This window comes from Saccopteryx leptura, chromosome 3 (assembly GCF_036850995.1).
Source record: "Saccopteryx leptura isolate mSacLep1 chromosome 3, mSacLep1_pri_phased_curated, whole genome shotgun sequence".
NCBI classification, from domain to species: Eukaryota; Metazoa; Chordata; class Mammalia; order Chiroptera; family Emballonuridae; genus Saccopteryx; species Saccopteryx leptura.
In genome coordinates, this window is record NC_089505.1 from 96,633,362 (window position 1) to 96,646,440 (window position 13,079).

A 13,079-nucleotide genomic window follows, 5' to 3' on the forward strand; every position below is an offset into this window, starting at 1 on the left:
TAGGTGTCCAAACAAAGTAGTTTTTAAGGCACTTTGGTTGGCCTAGGTAAAGAACTGGAGCCTTATCGCACTGACAGTTGTCCCCACTCCTGGGTGAACAGGTCAAAAGTGCTGACAAGTCCTCATTAGCAACTTGGTCAGACACTCTACCAGGAGTCTACACAATCCCCCTATTCACAGGCCCTCAGAAGAGTGGCAAGAGTAGATAGAATACTTACTGAGGCTGCAAACTGTTGTAATATAGTGTGTAGAAAGTGCAACAAAAGATGAGTAAAATGGCTCATACTGCTTGTCGTGGTGCAAGATTTCGGATTCACTGCAAAGAAAATCATTTGGACAAGATTTATTTAGTGCTTACTATATGCCAGATACTCTACCCATTCATTTATAGGCATTATCTTAATTGGTGTAGCAAGCCTACTTGGAAGGCACTGTTATCATCCCTATATTCAAGATTGAGAATGTGAAACTTAGAGAATTAAAATTAAGTACTTTGTCCAAGGTATCTGGCTTAGTGAGTGGCAAACGCTAAAGAAAATACAAGTAAAAACATAATAGGATTCCATTTCGTCCTATATTACTGATTGACAAAGACCAAATTGAATAATGCCATGTGCTAATCAAGAGGTAGACCAGAGCACTTAATGTACTATTAGCAGGAATAGAGATTACAGCGACACCTTCTGAAGATCGAACAAAGCTAGTCATTAATGTAATAACTTAAAACCAATCAGTAACTCAAGGGAAGAAATTATCTAATTGGTGCTAAAATCCAAAATTCACTAGGTATCAGTTCTCCTCCACCCCACCCCACCCTTCCTGGTAGGATACAGCTAGATCACAAGAAATGCAATGATTTTTGGGTTTTTTGGTATTTTTTTCCTGAAGTTAGAAGTGAGGGAGGAAGTCAGACAGACTCCCACATGCGCCCGACCGAGATCCACCAGGCATGCCCACCAGGGGACGATGCTCTGCCCATCTGGGGCATTGCTCCATTGCAGCCGGAGCCATTCTAGCACCTGAGGCGGAGGCCATTGAGCCATGTCCTCAGCACCCGGGCCAACTTTGCTCCAATGGAGCCTTGGCTGAGGGAGGGGAAGAGAGAGATAGAGAGGAAGGAGAGGAGGAGGGGTGGAGAAGCAGATGGTGCTTCTCCTGTGTGCCCTGACCGGAAATCGAACCAACCCAGGACTTCCACACACTGGGCCAATGTGCTACCACTGAGCCAACCGGCCAGAACCAAGAAATGCAATGATTTTTAGCCACATCCCTGATCTTTGGCTGAAAAAAATACCTTGCCTGTGAAAGTCTGGAGCCCAACCAAGTCTAAAGACTGGATACATTTATGTCATCCTCTTTATCAAATCAGATGCTAATCCACAATCCAGGAAACAAAGAGGCAAAGAAAAGACTAAAATGTATCTTATTAAATGGAAAGAGCAGCACAATATGACTACCTCCTTTCCTCAGTGAGTTAATTCTCTAACCACAAGTATCAGCCTAGGAAGGGAAATGTAAACAGAAAGAACTCTATCCACTTACTAAACCAACACAGGAGCCAAAAAGTCATGTCCAAGATTCAGAAGGTACAAATGTGAATGATGAATCATCTCAAACAGTAATTAAGAGTCTAGCATTGCAAACACTTTGCTGTTTGGGGATTTATCACAGATAAATGGGGATTTATCAAAGATCAGTTCCTTATCTTGGACCAACTCCTTCACCAAGAAGAAATATTTATGGAGCACTTACAATGTACAAGGATCTTCCTGCCTGCCCATCAGTAATCATTTCTCCCTATTTGTCAGATGAACATAAAAGAAACAAAAACTTTAAGCCAAGTAGCACTTAAAGTTTCTAGTGGCAATTACAAGGATAAAAGTCATATATTCAGCCAAAAACTCCCTACTAAACCCCCTTGTTTCTACACAACTGTTCTTTTACTTCCATTCTTACATTCTTACTTATTGTTCCAGTTTTTTCACCCTGTAATTTGACATATTTTATGAGTTGTTTACCGTCTCTGCTTAATTTCAAAACTTCGGAGCTGCTAACCCCCATGTTTTTCTGCTAAATAGGTTTATCAAACCTAAAAGGAAAACTGGCCACCCAAAGGACGAATTTGTTCTGTTGCTTTCATCCCCTGTCAGATAATGAAATAGATCCAAAAATACACGAATAAACTCATTTCATTGCGGGGTTCAATGATGCCTCATTATGATTTAACAAACACTGCTTCCTGCCCTAAAAAAATACAATCACCTTATTCCAATAAAGAAACAAGATGGACCTCCTGGCAATGGGCAAAGAGACACGTGACTGGTGGGTTGCTCTTATATTGGTTGGGGACAAAGCAGACATACTTCGTTTATCCTAGCTTGATGCCTATGTTGGTGACCAGAGTTGTTTCATGCCTGGGGCACAAACGAAAAAAAGCACTTTGGGGAAAGATGGACAGTGGCATAGAGCTCTACTTATAATTTGTTCAGAGCAAACTATAGATAAACCTGGAGGAATTAGTTTTAAAAACATTTAAAGGCTGGACTAGATATGTGGTCAATGATGATGTCATATCTCTTGATTTTAAAGAAACAAATATGTATGAGTCACCTAATAAAACCACGCTGCCACACTTCCTGACCCCGCCCTCATTCCCCAACAATCTGACGGACACCAGGGGATACAAAAAAATGAGGGGGAAAATGGAATAAAGGGCAAGAAGAATAGGAAGAATGAAGAAACAAAGTAAATATCAATATAACACAGAGGAAGAAAAATAAAGAGATTTTTCTTTTTTTTTTTGTACTTTTCTGAAGTGAGAAGCAGAGAGAGAGAGAGAGACAGACTCCCACATGTGCCCGACCAGGATCCACCCGGCAAGTCCACTAGAGGGCGATGCTCTGCCCATCTGGAGCGTTGCTCTGTTGCAGCCGGAGCCATTCTAGCACATGAGGTGGAGGCCATGGAGCCATCCTCAGCACCAACTTTGCCCCAATGGAGCCTTGGCTGCTGGAGGGGAAGAGAGAGATGGAGAGAAAGGAGGGGGGGGAGAAGCAGATGGGTGCTTCTCCTGTGTGTCCTGGCCCAGAATCGAACCCAGGACATTCACATAGGCCAATGCTCTACTACTGAGCCAACTGGCCAGGGCCGAAAAATAAAGAGGCTTTAAAAATTTAGTTCTCCTCTAGGCAGTCAGGCTATCTTCCTCAAACATCTTCTTCTTCACTTCTCCCTCTTAGATAACATACTATTCAAGTCTTTTTTATAAACTGTGGAAACTCCACAAACCCCTTTCACCTCATCAGAATTGTAACTCCCAAGTATAGAATCCATTCCACTTCCTTGTTTCGTGATACTTACCATCATGAAACCAGGAAGCATAATGAATACATTAATGGATTCTATTTAACAATAGTATATGTTTATTGAATGTCTGCTGTGTGTCACTGAGTAGTTAATACATGTTAACCATAGAACAGAAAGCTTTCAGATATGTCCCTCACATTCTTGACAAACTGGGGGGAATGTGCCACTAAGACGGGGAAACATTAACTAGTACCAGAACTAATCTCACAATTCTATCATTTGGTGGTGGACCTTTTTTTCTATAGATCAATCACAAACTTATGTCTTGCAGTATAGAAATCCAAAATCCATGATGTCAGTGCATCCCTTTCTCCCTTTCAATATTTTTAGGAAATGACTGAGCATTATCTAATGAGGCTGTTGTAACAGCTTATGCCTTCCCAAGTAGGTCTCTCTGGCCTAAATTTTATCAAATAACTGGGAGGCAGAGACTCACAGAGGGTTATAACGAAGGAGGCCAGGACAGCCTAGGAAGGACTGGCTTAGGCAAAAGAAGCAATCTTTTTTTTTTTTTTTGCAATCTACAAAAGAGTCAGTCAAACTGTTCAGTGACAGCCATGCTCACCACCACAGTACCTTAAACATTCAGCAATTATACTAATTAATTCCACATATAGTACATGCTCCATTGAGGTAGTTCTAGCTGTACTTCCTGTCTGGAAAAGTAATGGTGTTTAAAAGACTTTCAATCTTTACTACTAAAAGACATGCTAGCAGCAGGTAGTAGAAAGAAAAATAAACAGCCCTTTAACTAAATTCAAATATCTTTTTCTTTTAAAAAAACCTAATGACGCCTGACCTGTGGTGGTGCAGTGGATAAAGCATCGACCTGGAAATGCTGAGGTCGCCGGTTCAAAGCCCTGGGCTTGCCTGGTAAAGGCACATATGGGAGTTGATGCTTCCAGCTCCTCCCCCCTGTCTCTCTCTCCTCTCTCTCTCTGTCTCTCTCTCTCCCTCTCTCTCCTCTCTAAAATGAATAAAATAAATAAATAAATAAAAAATAAAAAAACCCTAATGACACTTTTGAGAGTACCTTCACAATTTATCCAAGCTAATCTATTCCTCCTGTTTCAGTTTGGTTACCAAGCCAAACTTAACAGGGTGGGGCCTAGGAATTTTCTTTATCTACCTTTCCTTCTTCTTCTTCTTCTTTTTTTTAAATTAAATGAGAGGCAGGGAAGCAGAGAGACAGACTCCTGCATTCGCCCCAACTAGGATCCACCCGGCAAGCCCATCTGGGGCTGCTGCTCCATTGCACATCAACTGAGCTATTTTAGTGCCTGAGGTGAGGCTATGGAGCCAACCTTAGCACCTGGGGCCAACTTGCTCAAACTATGAGCCATGGCTGCAGGAGAGGAAGAGAGAGAGAGAGAGAGGGACAGAGACAGAGAGAAAGGATGGAGAAGCAGACAGTTGCTTCTCCTGTGTGTCCTATGCCCTGATTGGGAATCAAATCCGGAACTCCTACACTCTACTTGCTGAGCCAATAAGCCAGCACCCTACCTTTTCTTCGAACCCAAAGACCAATTCCAACTATAAAAGAATAGGGTCAGAAAACAGAACGAGCACTGCGTAGTCCTTAAGACATTTTTCATCATCCCCAACAGTCATAAAGGAAAAATTCAATGGGTTAACAGGCTGCCAGAGAGAAACTAAAAGCTGGCATGATGGAACCAGGACATCAAAAAAGGAAGCAGAAAGTAGCAGGCTGCAATAGAAAAATAGAAGGTCCCTGGAGGCAAGGAAGAAAAGCATGGCAGACATAACAACAAAAAGAAACACGGGAGCTGCAGAGATGAAAGCAGCAACCCCAGAGTAGCAGCCTAGGCACCTAAAGGGAGCAGCTGTACACTGCTGGCTCTGATCTGGTCCTGTACGCAGTGACCACAATGTGATATTCAAAAATTATTTCCATAACTCTGACACCTTTATTTTTTTTTCTGAAAGGTAAATAAAACTTGAGAAACACAACACTTATAGCACAGTACTAATTTTTGTGCTCAAAATCAGGGGTTGGCAAACTATGACCTGCTGGCCAAATCCAGCCAGTTATGCCTAGCTGAACAGTCTACTTTTTTTTTTCTTTTTTTTTTTTTTACAGAGACAGAGAGAGAGTCAGAGAGAGGGATAGATAGGGACAGACAGACAGGAACAGAGAGATGGGAAGCATCAATCATTAGTTTTTCATTGCACATTGCAACACCTTAATTGTTCATTGATTGCCTTCTCATACGTGCCTTGACCACAGGCCTTCAGCAGACCGAGTAACCCCTTGCTCGAGCCAGTGACCTTGGGTTCAAGCTGGTGAGCTTTTGCTCAAACCAGATGAGCACTCGCTCAAGCTGGCGACCTCGGGGTCTCGAACCTGGGTCTTCCACATCCCAGTCTGATGCTCTATCCACTGCGCCACCGCCCGGTCAGGCTGGACAGTCTACATTTAAGAATGGATTTTTTGGAATCTAATGAACAGAAAAAACTCACAAACAAAACAGAAACAGATTCACAGATACATAGAACAGACTGACAGCTATCAGAGGGGAGAGGGGTTGTCAGGATGGGTGAAAAAGGTAAAGGGATTAAGGAAAAATAATTTTTAAAACCCTTATAGCCCTGGCCGGTTGGCTCAGTGGTAGAGCGTCGGCCTGGCGTGCAGAAGTCCCGGGTTCGATTCCGGGCCAGGGCACACAGGAGAAGCGCCCATCTGCTTCTCCACCCCTCCCCTTCTCCTTCCTCTCTGTCTCTCTCTTCCCCTCCCGCAGCGAGGTTCCATTGGAGCAAAGATGGCCCGGGCGCTGGGGATGGCTCCTTGGCCGCTGCCCCAGGCGCTAGAGTGGCTCTGGTCGTGACAGAGCGATGCCCAGAGGGGCAGAGCATCGCCCCCTGGTGGGCAGAGCGTTGCCCCCTGGTGGGCGTGCCGGGTGGATCCTGGTCAGGCGCATGCGGGAGTGTCTGTCTGTCTATCCCCGTTTCCAGCTTCAGAAAAATACAAGAAAGAAAAAAAAAAAAAAAAACCCTTATAGACACAGTCAACATTACCAAAGGAAAAATGGTGTGGGTGGAAGGAAGAGAGGGTATAGGGAAGGTAAATGGTGACGGAAGGAGACTTGACTTTGGGTGGTGAACACACAGTACAATATACAGATGATGTGTTATAGAATTGCACACCTGAAACCTATATAATTTTATTACCAATGTCACCCCAATATATTCAATTTTAAAAAGAGAGAATGGATTTTTTCATATTTTTATGGCTGAAAATATCCAAAGAAATGTATTTTATAACATTTCGTATAAATAGCATACGAAATTCACATCGCGGTGTCCACAAATAAGATTTTGGAACACAACCACGATTATTCACTTATGTACGTATTACGTGTGGTTGCTTTCTCCAAACACTGGCCAAGATGCCTAGGCTATAGGGAGACTATATGGTTGGCAAATATTTACTGTCTGACCCCTTACAGAAAAAGTTTGCCAACTTCTGCTCTACACCAAACTGGATATTTAATATGTTTAGCTGTGTTAATTATAAAGAACTTGTAAGCCACATATTTCTTTTGGAAATTTTTCTTAAGATGACATTCTTCTCATAGAGCCTGAAGAGGACACATAACAGGCTTTCAAGGTTAACTGAGCCACAAAAATCAGAGCAGAGACTTCAAGGATCTTGCCTTCCAATAAAACCTTTGTCACTAAACAGCCATCAGTTTGGATCTCATTTCTAAACCATAAAGAGGGGGGTCTTAGGAGTGTCCACAAACACTGATTATCTTTGCTAACACAGGGTGTGGGAGGGGTCACTATTATTCATGCAAAATTCAAACCTAGTTTCATCTATTTGGTTTTGGCTCCTTCTACAGGTTGGGGGAAGTTGCTTAACTATTACAGTTTTAAAAGGCATGGGCCCAGAATACCAGAACTATGGGAGGGTGTCAAGAAATGACTTATAACCTACTCAGTTCATGTCCACAAAAACATAAAAGCAAATGTTCTACAAAGAGTGGAAGGAACACTGTCCACTATAACTAACATGATGAGTATAATTCAGGGAAAAAATACCACTAATCCAAATGTTTAAAACAATCAAAAAGTGGCTACATAATTTACGAGCAGTATCTTTGATATTTGTTTACGATGTCAGAACGTTCTGGGCTTAATAACTAGATAGAAAAATCCATCAGTCAAGTTAACTGTGACCAAAACTGTCACCAAACCCAACCATTATTTAATTATTTTTTTTTAAACTGGCATCCAAAGCAACACAAACCTAACAATAAGCACTGTAATAATATATTGGGGGTGGGCTGGAGGTAGAATAGGGTACAGGGGGGATAAATGGTGACTGAAGGACACTTGACTTGTAGTGAACACACAATGTACAGATAGTGCATTATAGAATTGTACACCTGAAACCTATATAATTTTATTAACCAATGCCACCCAATAAAAAAAAGTAAAACAAAAACTCAGTATATCAAACCATGATGGGCCTTCCTTTAGAAAAAAAAAAGAAGCAATTTCTAACATTCTGGATTAACATCATTTAGATATACCCTTGTTGGCATGGAGCTAAAATGACCCAGTTAGCAACTGCAGGGAGTTGCTTAAGTTAGGGTTGACTAGAAAAATGAAAGTGAGACTAGCTTTAAGAGCATGTCTACTATTAAACTAATGAAAGACTGTTCTGAGCAAGGTAAGCCAGGAAAGGCTAGCACTCTGACATCACTGCCTTCCTTATTCACACAACTTTCACGCTCTAAGAATCTCTGTACAAAACGACAAAACCATGTAACAGCAAACCAACTGAGATTCCCATCTGTAAAAGAGTCTGAAGATACTTTATTGCAGGAGAAAGAGAACACCTTCTTTGGGGAAACGACCGCTTAGCCCAGCACACGGACCTGTTCTTCATCAAAAACCATCACGGTACAAATATACAATAAGTGCAACCCTAAAAGAAAGTCATCAGTGGTCACTAGTGGCTTCAGTCACACAAACAGCACGTGCCCCCAGGGATCACAGCACCACGCACAGTCCGTTATTAAATTATGTTGTCGGTCTCCAATACAAATCCCGGCTCCGCTCCGGCCCAGGCCAGGGGCAGGAGTGCCTGCGAGAAATGCAAACTCATCAGCGCTCTGACCTTATAGGGGGCAGCCCCGGAGACATTCACCCAAGAGCGCGGTGCATCTCAAAGTCAATCGCAAGCGGGCCCGACCACGCCCTCCCGAGAGGGCGAGCTCAAAAGTTTTGCTCGGGAGGGAAACTGAGGTATGAATGATTTACATGGGCTGACAGAAGGACCCCCGGACAAGCCATCGTCTGCCACGGCCGAGGAGCCCCGAGGCCGCGGCTGGAGCGGGGGTCCCGGGCGGCAGGAGGCGGCCGGGGATACGGGTCCAGACGGTCCCGCACCGTCTCCCCTCCCCCTTCCACCGCCCGCCCCGGCGGGGCCGCCGCCCGGTACCTCTCGATGACTGAGGCCACCAGCTGTGGCAACTCCTTCATCTCGAAGGCGGAATAGGACGCGGACAGCAGGGGCCGCACCGCCACCTCCCAGCCCGGGGTCGTGTCCAGCCCCGTCGCCGGGTCCCCGGGCGCCGGAGCTGCTGCCGCCGCCTCTTCGCCGCCGCTAGTCGCCATCTTCCGTCTACTACCGCGGCTCCCTCCGGAGGATTGCCACCGGCCCAGCGCCGCCTCCCGGGAGGGGGCGGAAGTGACGCAGGCGGTCGCGTCAGACTGCGCGACGCAGTCGCCGGGCAAAATACGCGAGGCGCGGGGATGACCTCCCTTGGCTCGCACCCGGGGAGGTCGGCGCCGCGGCGGACAGGTCTGGACAGCTGCGCCTGCGCAGAACGCAGCGCTGCGGGGGAGGGGGGGGCGCAGTAACCGCGCTTGCGCAGTGAGAGTCGCTCGTCAGGGTGGGAGCGCTGTGGCTTCGGGGTACGCGGCAAAGGTGAGTTGGGCACTTGGTTGCAGGGGACAAGACTAAGGCAGCAGAGTAGACTGTGCATCGCGAATATAATGTCCCCGGCCCGAGGCGACTAAGGACGAGAAGAGGAGGCCGAGGATTGATTCCCAATAGCTTCACGGTTTACAAGGTGTGCTCCTTACAACACCACCTCCCGCTATTATTGTAATAGCTAGTCCTTACTTTCTTCCGGCCCACAGTCCCATTACGTTTTCATTACCCTCGTTAGTAATTCTACCTGCTCGTGTTTGCACCGTCTTTTCCAGTTGGCCACGTAAGGTTCCACTTCCTCCGTTGTCTACTAGCAAAGGAAGAATGTGTAAGCTTTTAATCACGGGGCATGATGTCCAGATTTTATCGAAAAAAATCAATGATCTGGATACCAAAGCTAACAGGGAAAGGCCGTTGAACTCAAGGAAAGGTGTGCGTGCATCGAGGACATTCCCGTGCATGTGGAATCTCCGTGGACGACGTCAGGCGCGGTGCCCTGTGGGCCACAGGCCGCCTAAAAGAAGAAATCTCCGCAAGAACCGTACAGACGGTTTGGAAATCCTGAAGCCCTGAGATTTCCAAGTTTTGTTACCGGTGTAACGCTGATGAATAAATTGGTACCTGGTGATCGATCTGCACTTGTAGTAAGAAAAGACCTCCTGATGGGCCTAGGACGCTGAGGACCAGGTTGGAAACCCTGAGGTCTCTGGCTTGAGCGCAGGCTCACCAGCTTGAGTGCGGGGTCCCTGGCGTGGGATCAAAGACATGACTCCATGGTCGCTGGCCTGAGGAAGGGGTCACTGGTTCTGCTGGAGCCCCCCTCCTCCAGCCCTGGCAAGGCACATGTGAGAAAGCAATCAATCTCATCTCTCTCCCTTCCTGTCTGTCCTTGTCTCACTCTCTAAAAAGAAAAAGAAGGCCCTGGCCGGTTGGTGGAACATCGCCCCCTAGTGGGCATGCTGGGTGGATCCCGGTCGGGCATGTGCGGGAGTCTGTCTGACTGCCTCCTGATTTCCAACTTCAGAAAAAGACAAAAAAAAGAAAAAGAAAAGAAAAAGAAAGACCCATTTTATATTAGAAATAAATGCTAGTCTTGACTATTCTTGGAGGAAACCATGGCTTCAATGATAACGGTAGAGATTTTCCTTTGGTGTCCTACGTATACCTGGGATATTAATAATAACAGCAAGACTCTTAGACATAATCTGAAAAAGGAAAGGCAGGGGAAAAAACTTTCCATAACAGTAAATATTGCACTCTTTCAAGATACCAAACCAGAGCTCTAAGAAGTTTGAAGACCAAGCATTTCATAGTGGCTGTTGGGACATGAATTTTCTTTTTACCCAAAGGACAAATTAATCTGCAAAGGTTCTCGTGGAAGAGTTCAGGAAATAATAAAAGCTCAAGTGTTCCTGCTTCCCTCCTTCCCCCTGCTGCAGCTGGAAGAGAAAAAAATTAAAAAGGCAGACACTGTCATGGGGAGACTTGCACCTGTATCTAACTTCATATATTTATTACATACTTTTAATATTTTTGGCTTGTAGATTTGGAGAAAGCACTGTAGGTAAAGATCTTTATAAATACCACATTAATTCCAGCATTGGAAGTTTGTTATTGTTACAGAGATTTGGAGTGACAGCTGCATTCTAAATTTGGATGACAAAAGAAAAGAACAAGATAAATAGGGGACTAAAAAGGACTTTTAGATGAAGCACAAACTTCTAATACTCTGGCCCAGAATATAAGGTAGAAACTAAAGAATAGTATCTTTTATGACTTAGCTGAAGGACTTAAAATACTAGTTTCCTTCTAATCCCATGTTGCTGGGCAAAGCACTAAAATAAAATCTGAAATGGCCCTGGCCAGTTGGCTCAGTGGTAGAGCGTCAGCCTGGCATGCAGGAGTCCCGGGTTCGATTCCCGGCCAGGGCACACAGGAGAAGCGCCCATCTGCTTCTCCACCCTTCCCCCTCTCTTTCCTCTCTGTCTCTCTCTTCCCCTCCCGCAGCCAAGGCTCCACTGGAGCAAAGTTGCCCCAGGCGCTGAGGATGGCTCTGTGGCCTCTGCCTCAGGTGCTACAATGGCTCTGGTTGCAACAGAGCCACACCCCAGATGGGCGGAGTATCGCCCCCTGGTGGGCATGCTGGGTGGATCCCGGTCGGGCACATGCAGGAGTCTGTCTGACTGCCTCCCTGTTTCCAACTTCAGAAAAAATACAAAACAAAAAAAAATCTGAAATATATATGAGAGAGACGATAGTTATGTTACAGAAATGCAAGAAAAGGTAGCCTAGCTGAATGGTATGGTTTTAATGTGGGAACAAAGACTAGGAGGGAGCGGGAAAAGTTCTGTATCAATGCAAGTTGTCATACAAGTCGTCATTACATGTACCTAGACATAGTGCAGGGGTGGGCAAAAGTAGGTTTACACTTGGCATGGAAACTAATACAAGAATAGCCCGACCTATGGTGGCACGGTGGGTAAACATTGACCTGGAATACTGAGGTTGCCATTTCAGAACCCCAGGCTTGCCCAGTCAAGGCACATATGAGAAGCAACTATGTACTATGAATTGATGCTTCCCTCTCCTCGCCCCTCTTTCTCTTTTTCTCCTCTCTAAAATCGATAAATTAAATCTTTAAAAAGATAAAGAAAATAATGCAAGAATAGACTCTTGTTTTGGCCTGACCAGGCAGTGGCACAGTGGATAGAGCGTCTTACTGAGACGCAGAGGACCCAGGTTCGAAACCCAGAGGTCGCCAGCTTGAGTCCAAGGTCACTGGCTTGAGCAAGGGGTCACTCGGTCTGCTATAGCTGCCCGGTCAAGGCACATATGAGAAAGCAATCAATGAACAACTAAGGTGCCACAACGAAGAGTTGATGCTTCTCATCTCTTTTCCTGTCTGTCCCTCTCTCTGTCTCTCTCTCTGTCTCTCTCTGTCTCTGTCACACACAAAAAAAGAAAATAAACTCTGTTTTGCATACTCACAACTGCAAACCTATTTTTGCCACACCCCAGTATTTTCCCCAATTTTTTTTTTTTTTACAGAGACAGAGAGTCAGAGAGGGATAGATAGGATCAGAGAGAGATGAGAAGCATCAATGATTAGTTTTTCGTTGCGACACCTTAGTTGTTCATTGATTGCTTTCTCGTATGTGCCTTGACTGTGGGCCTTCAGCAGACCGAGTAACCCCTTGCTCGAGCCAGCGATCTTGGGTCCAAGCTGGTGAGCTTTGCTCAAACCAGATGAGCCTGCGCTGAAGCTGGCAACCTCAGGGTCTCGAACCTGGGTCTTCCGCATCCCAGTCTGATGCTCTATCCACTGCGCTACCACCTGGTCAGGCGCCACACCCCAGTATTCATTGAGTGTACTTTACGTGTACACTTTAGTGGTTCTAAATTATACCTCAATCTAGAAACAAGAAGAGATCAGTGTCACTGCAGGAACCTCAAAAGCAACAGTTAGGTTTTTTTTCCCCCCAAAAAATTCCATCTGATACAAAGTTGCTTTAAATAAACCCTAATAATACTGCATCTTTAGAAACAATTAAATGAATAAACCATAGGTACTATTAACTCCCAGGAGCCAAAAGAGATCAATCTGTTCAGGAACTTTTACAAAGTTCCAGGAACAGCCTGACCAAGCGGTGGCGCAGTAGATACAGCGTCAGACTGGGATGCGTAGGACCCAGGTTCGAGACCCCGGGGTCTCCAGCTTAAGCGTGGGCTCATCTGGTTTGAGTAAAGC

General features: G+C 45.2%; 1 protein-coding gene and 1 long non-coding RNA gene across 7 annotated transcripts in view; one reads left to right on the top strand and one right to left on the bottom strand.

The window, feature by feature from the left end:
• Nucleotides 1-9,066, bottom strand: part of UBR4 (ubiquitin protein ligase E3 component n-recognin 4) — a 130,783-nt gene extending 121,717 nt beyond the window's left edge. For all 6 annotated transcript variants that reach the window (XM_066375240.1, XM_066375243.1, XM_066375239.1 and 3 more), the window contains exons 1-2: nucleotides 8,837-9,066; nucleotides 219-316 (exon numbers count right to left, since the gene is read on the bottom strand). In XM_066375240.1, the coding sequence (XP_066231337.1) occupies nucleotides 219-316; nucleotides 8,837-9,012 (274 nt within the window). In that variant the 5' untranslated portion in view covers nucleotides 9,013-9,066. The remainder of the gene's footprint in view (nucleotides 1-218; nucleotides 317-8,836) is intronic.
• Nucleotides 9,067-9,275: 209 nt separating this feature from the next.
• LOC136399719 (uncharacterized) lies at nucleotides 9,276-9,963 on the top strand. The gene is made up of 2 exons (XR_010750197.1): nucleotides 9,276-9,470; nucleotides 9,607-9,963. It is a non-coding gene; the product is annotated as an uncharacterized lncRNA (long non-coding RNA).
• Nucleotides 9,964-13,079: the final 3,116 nt, after the last annotated feature.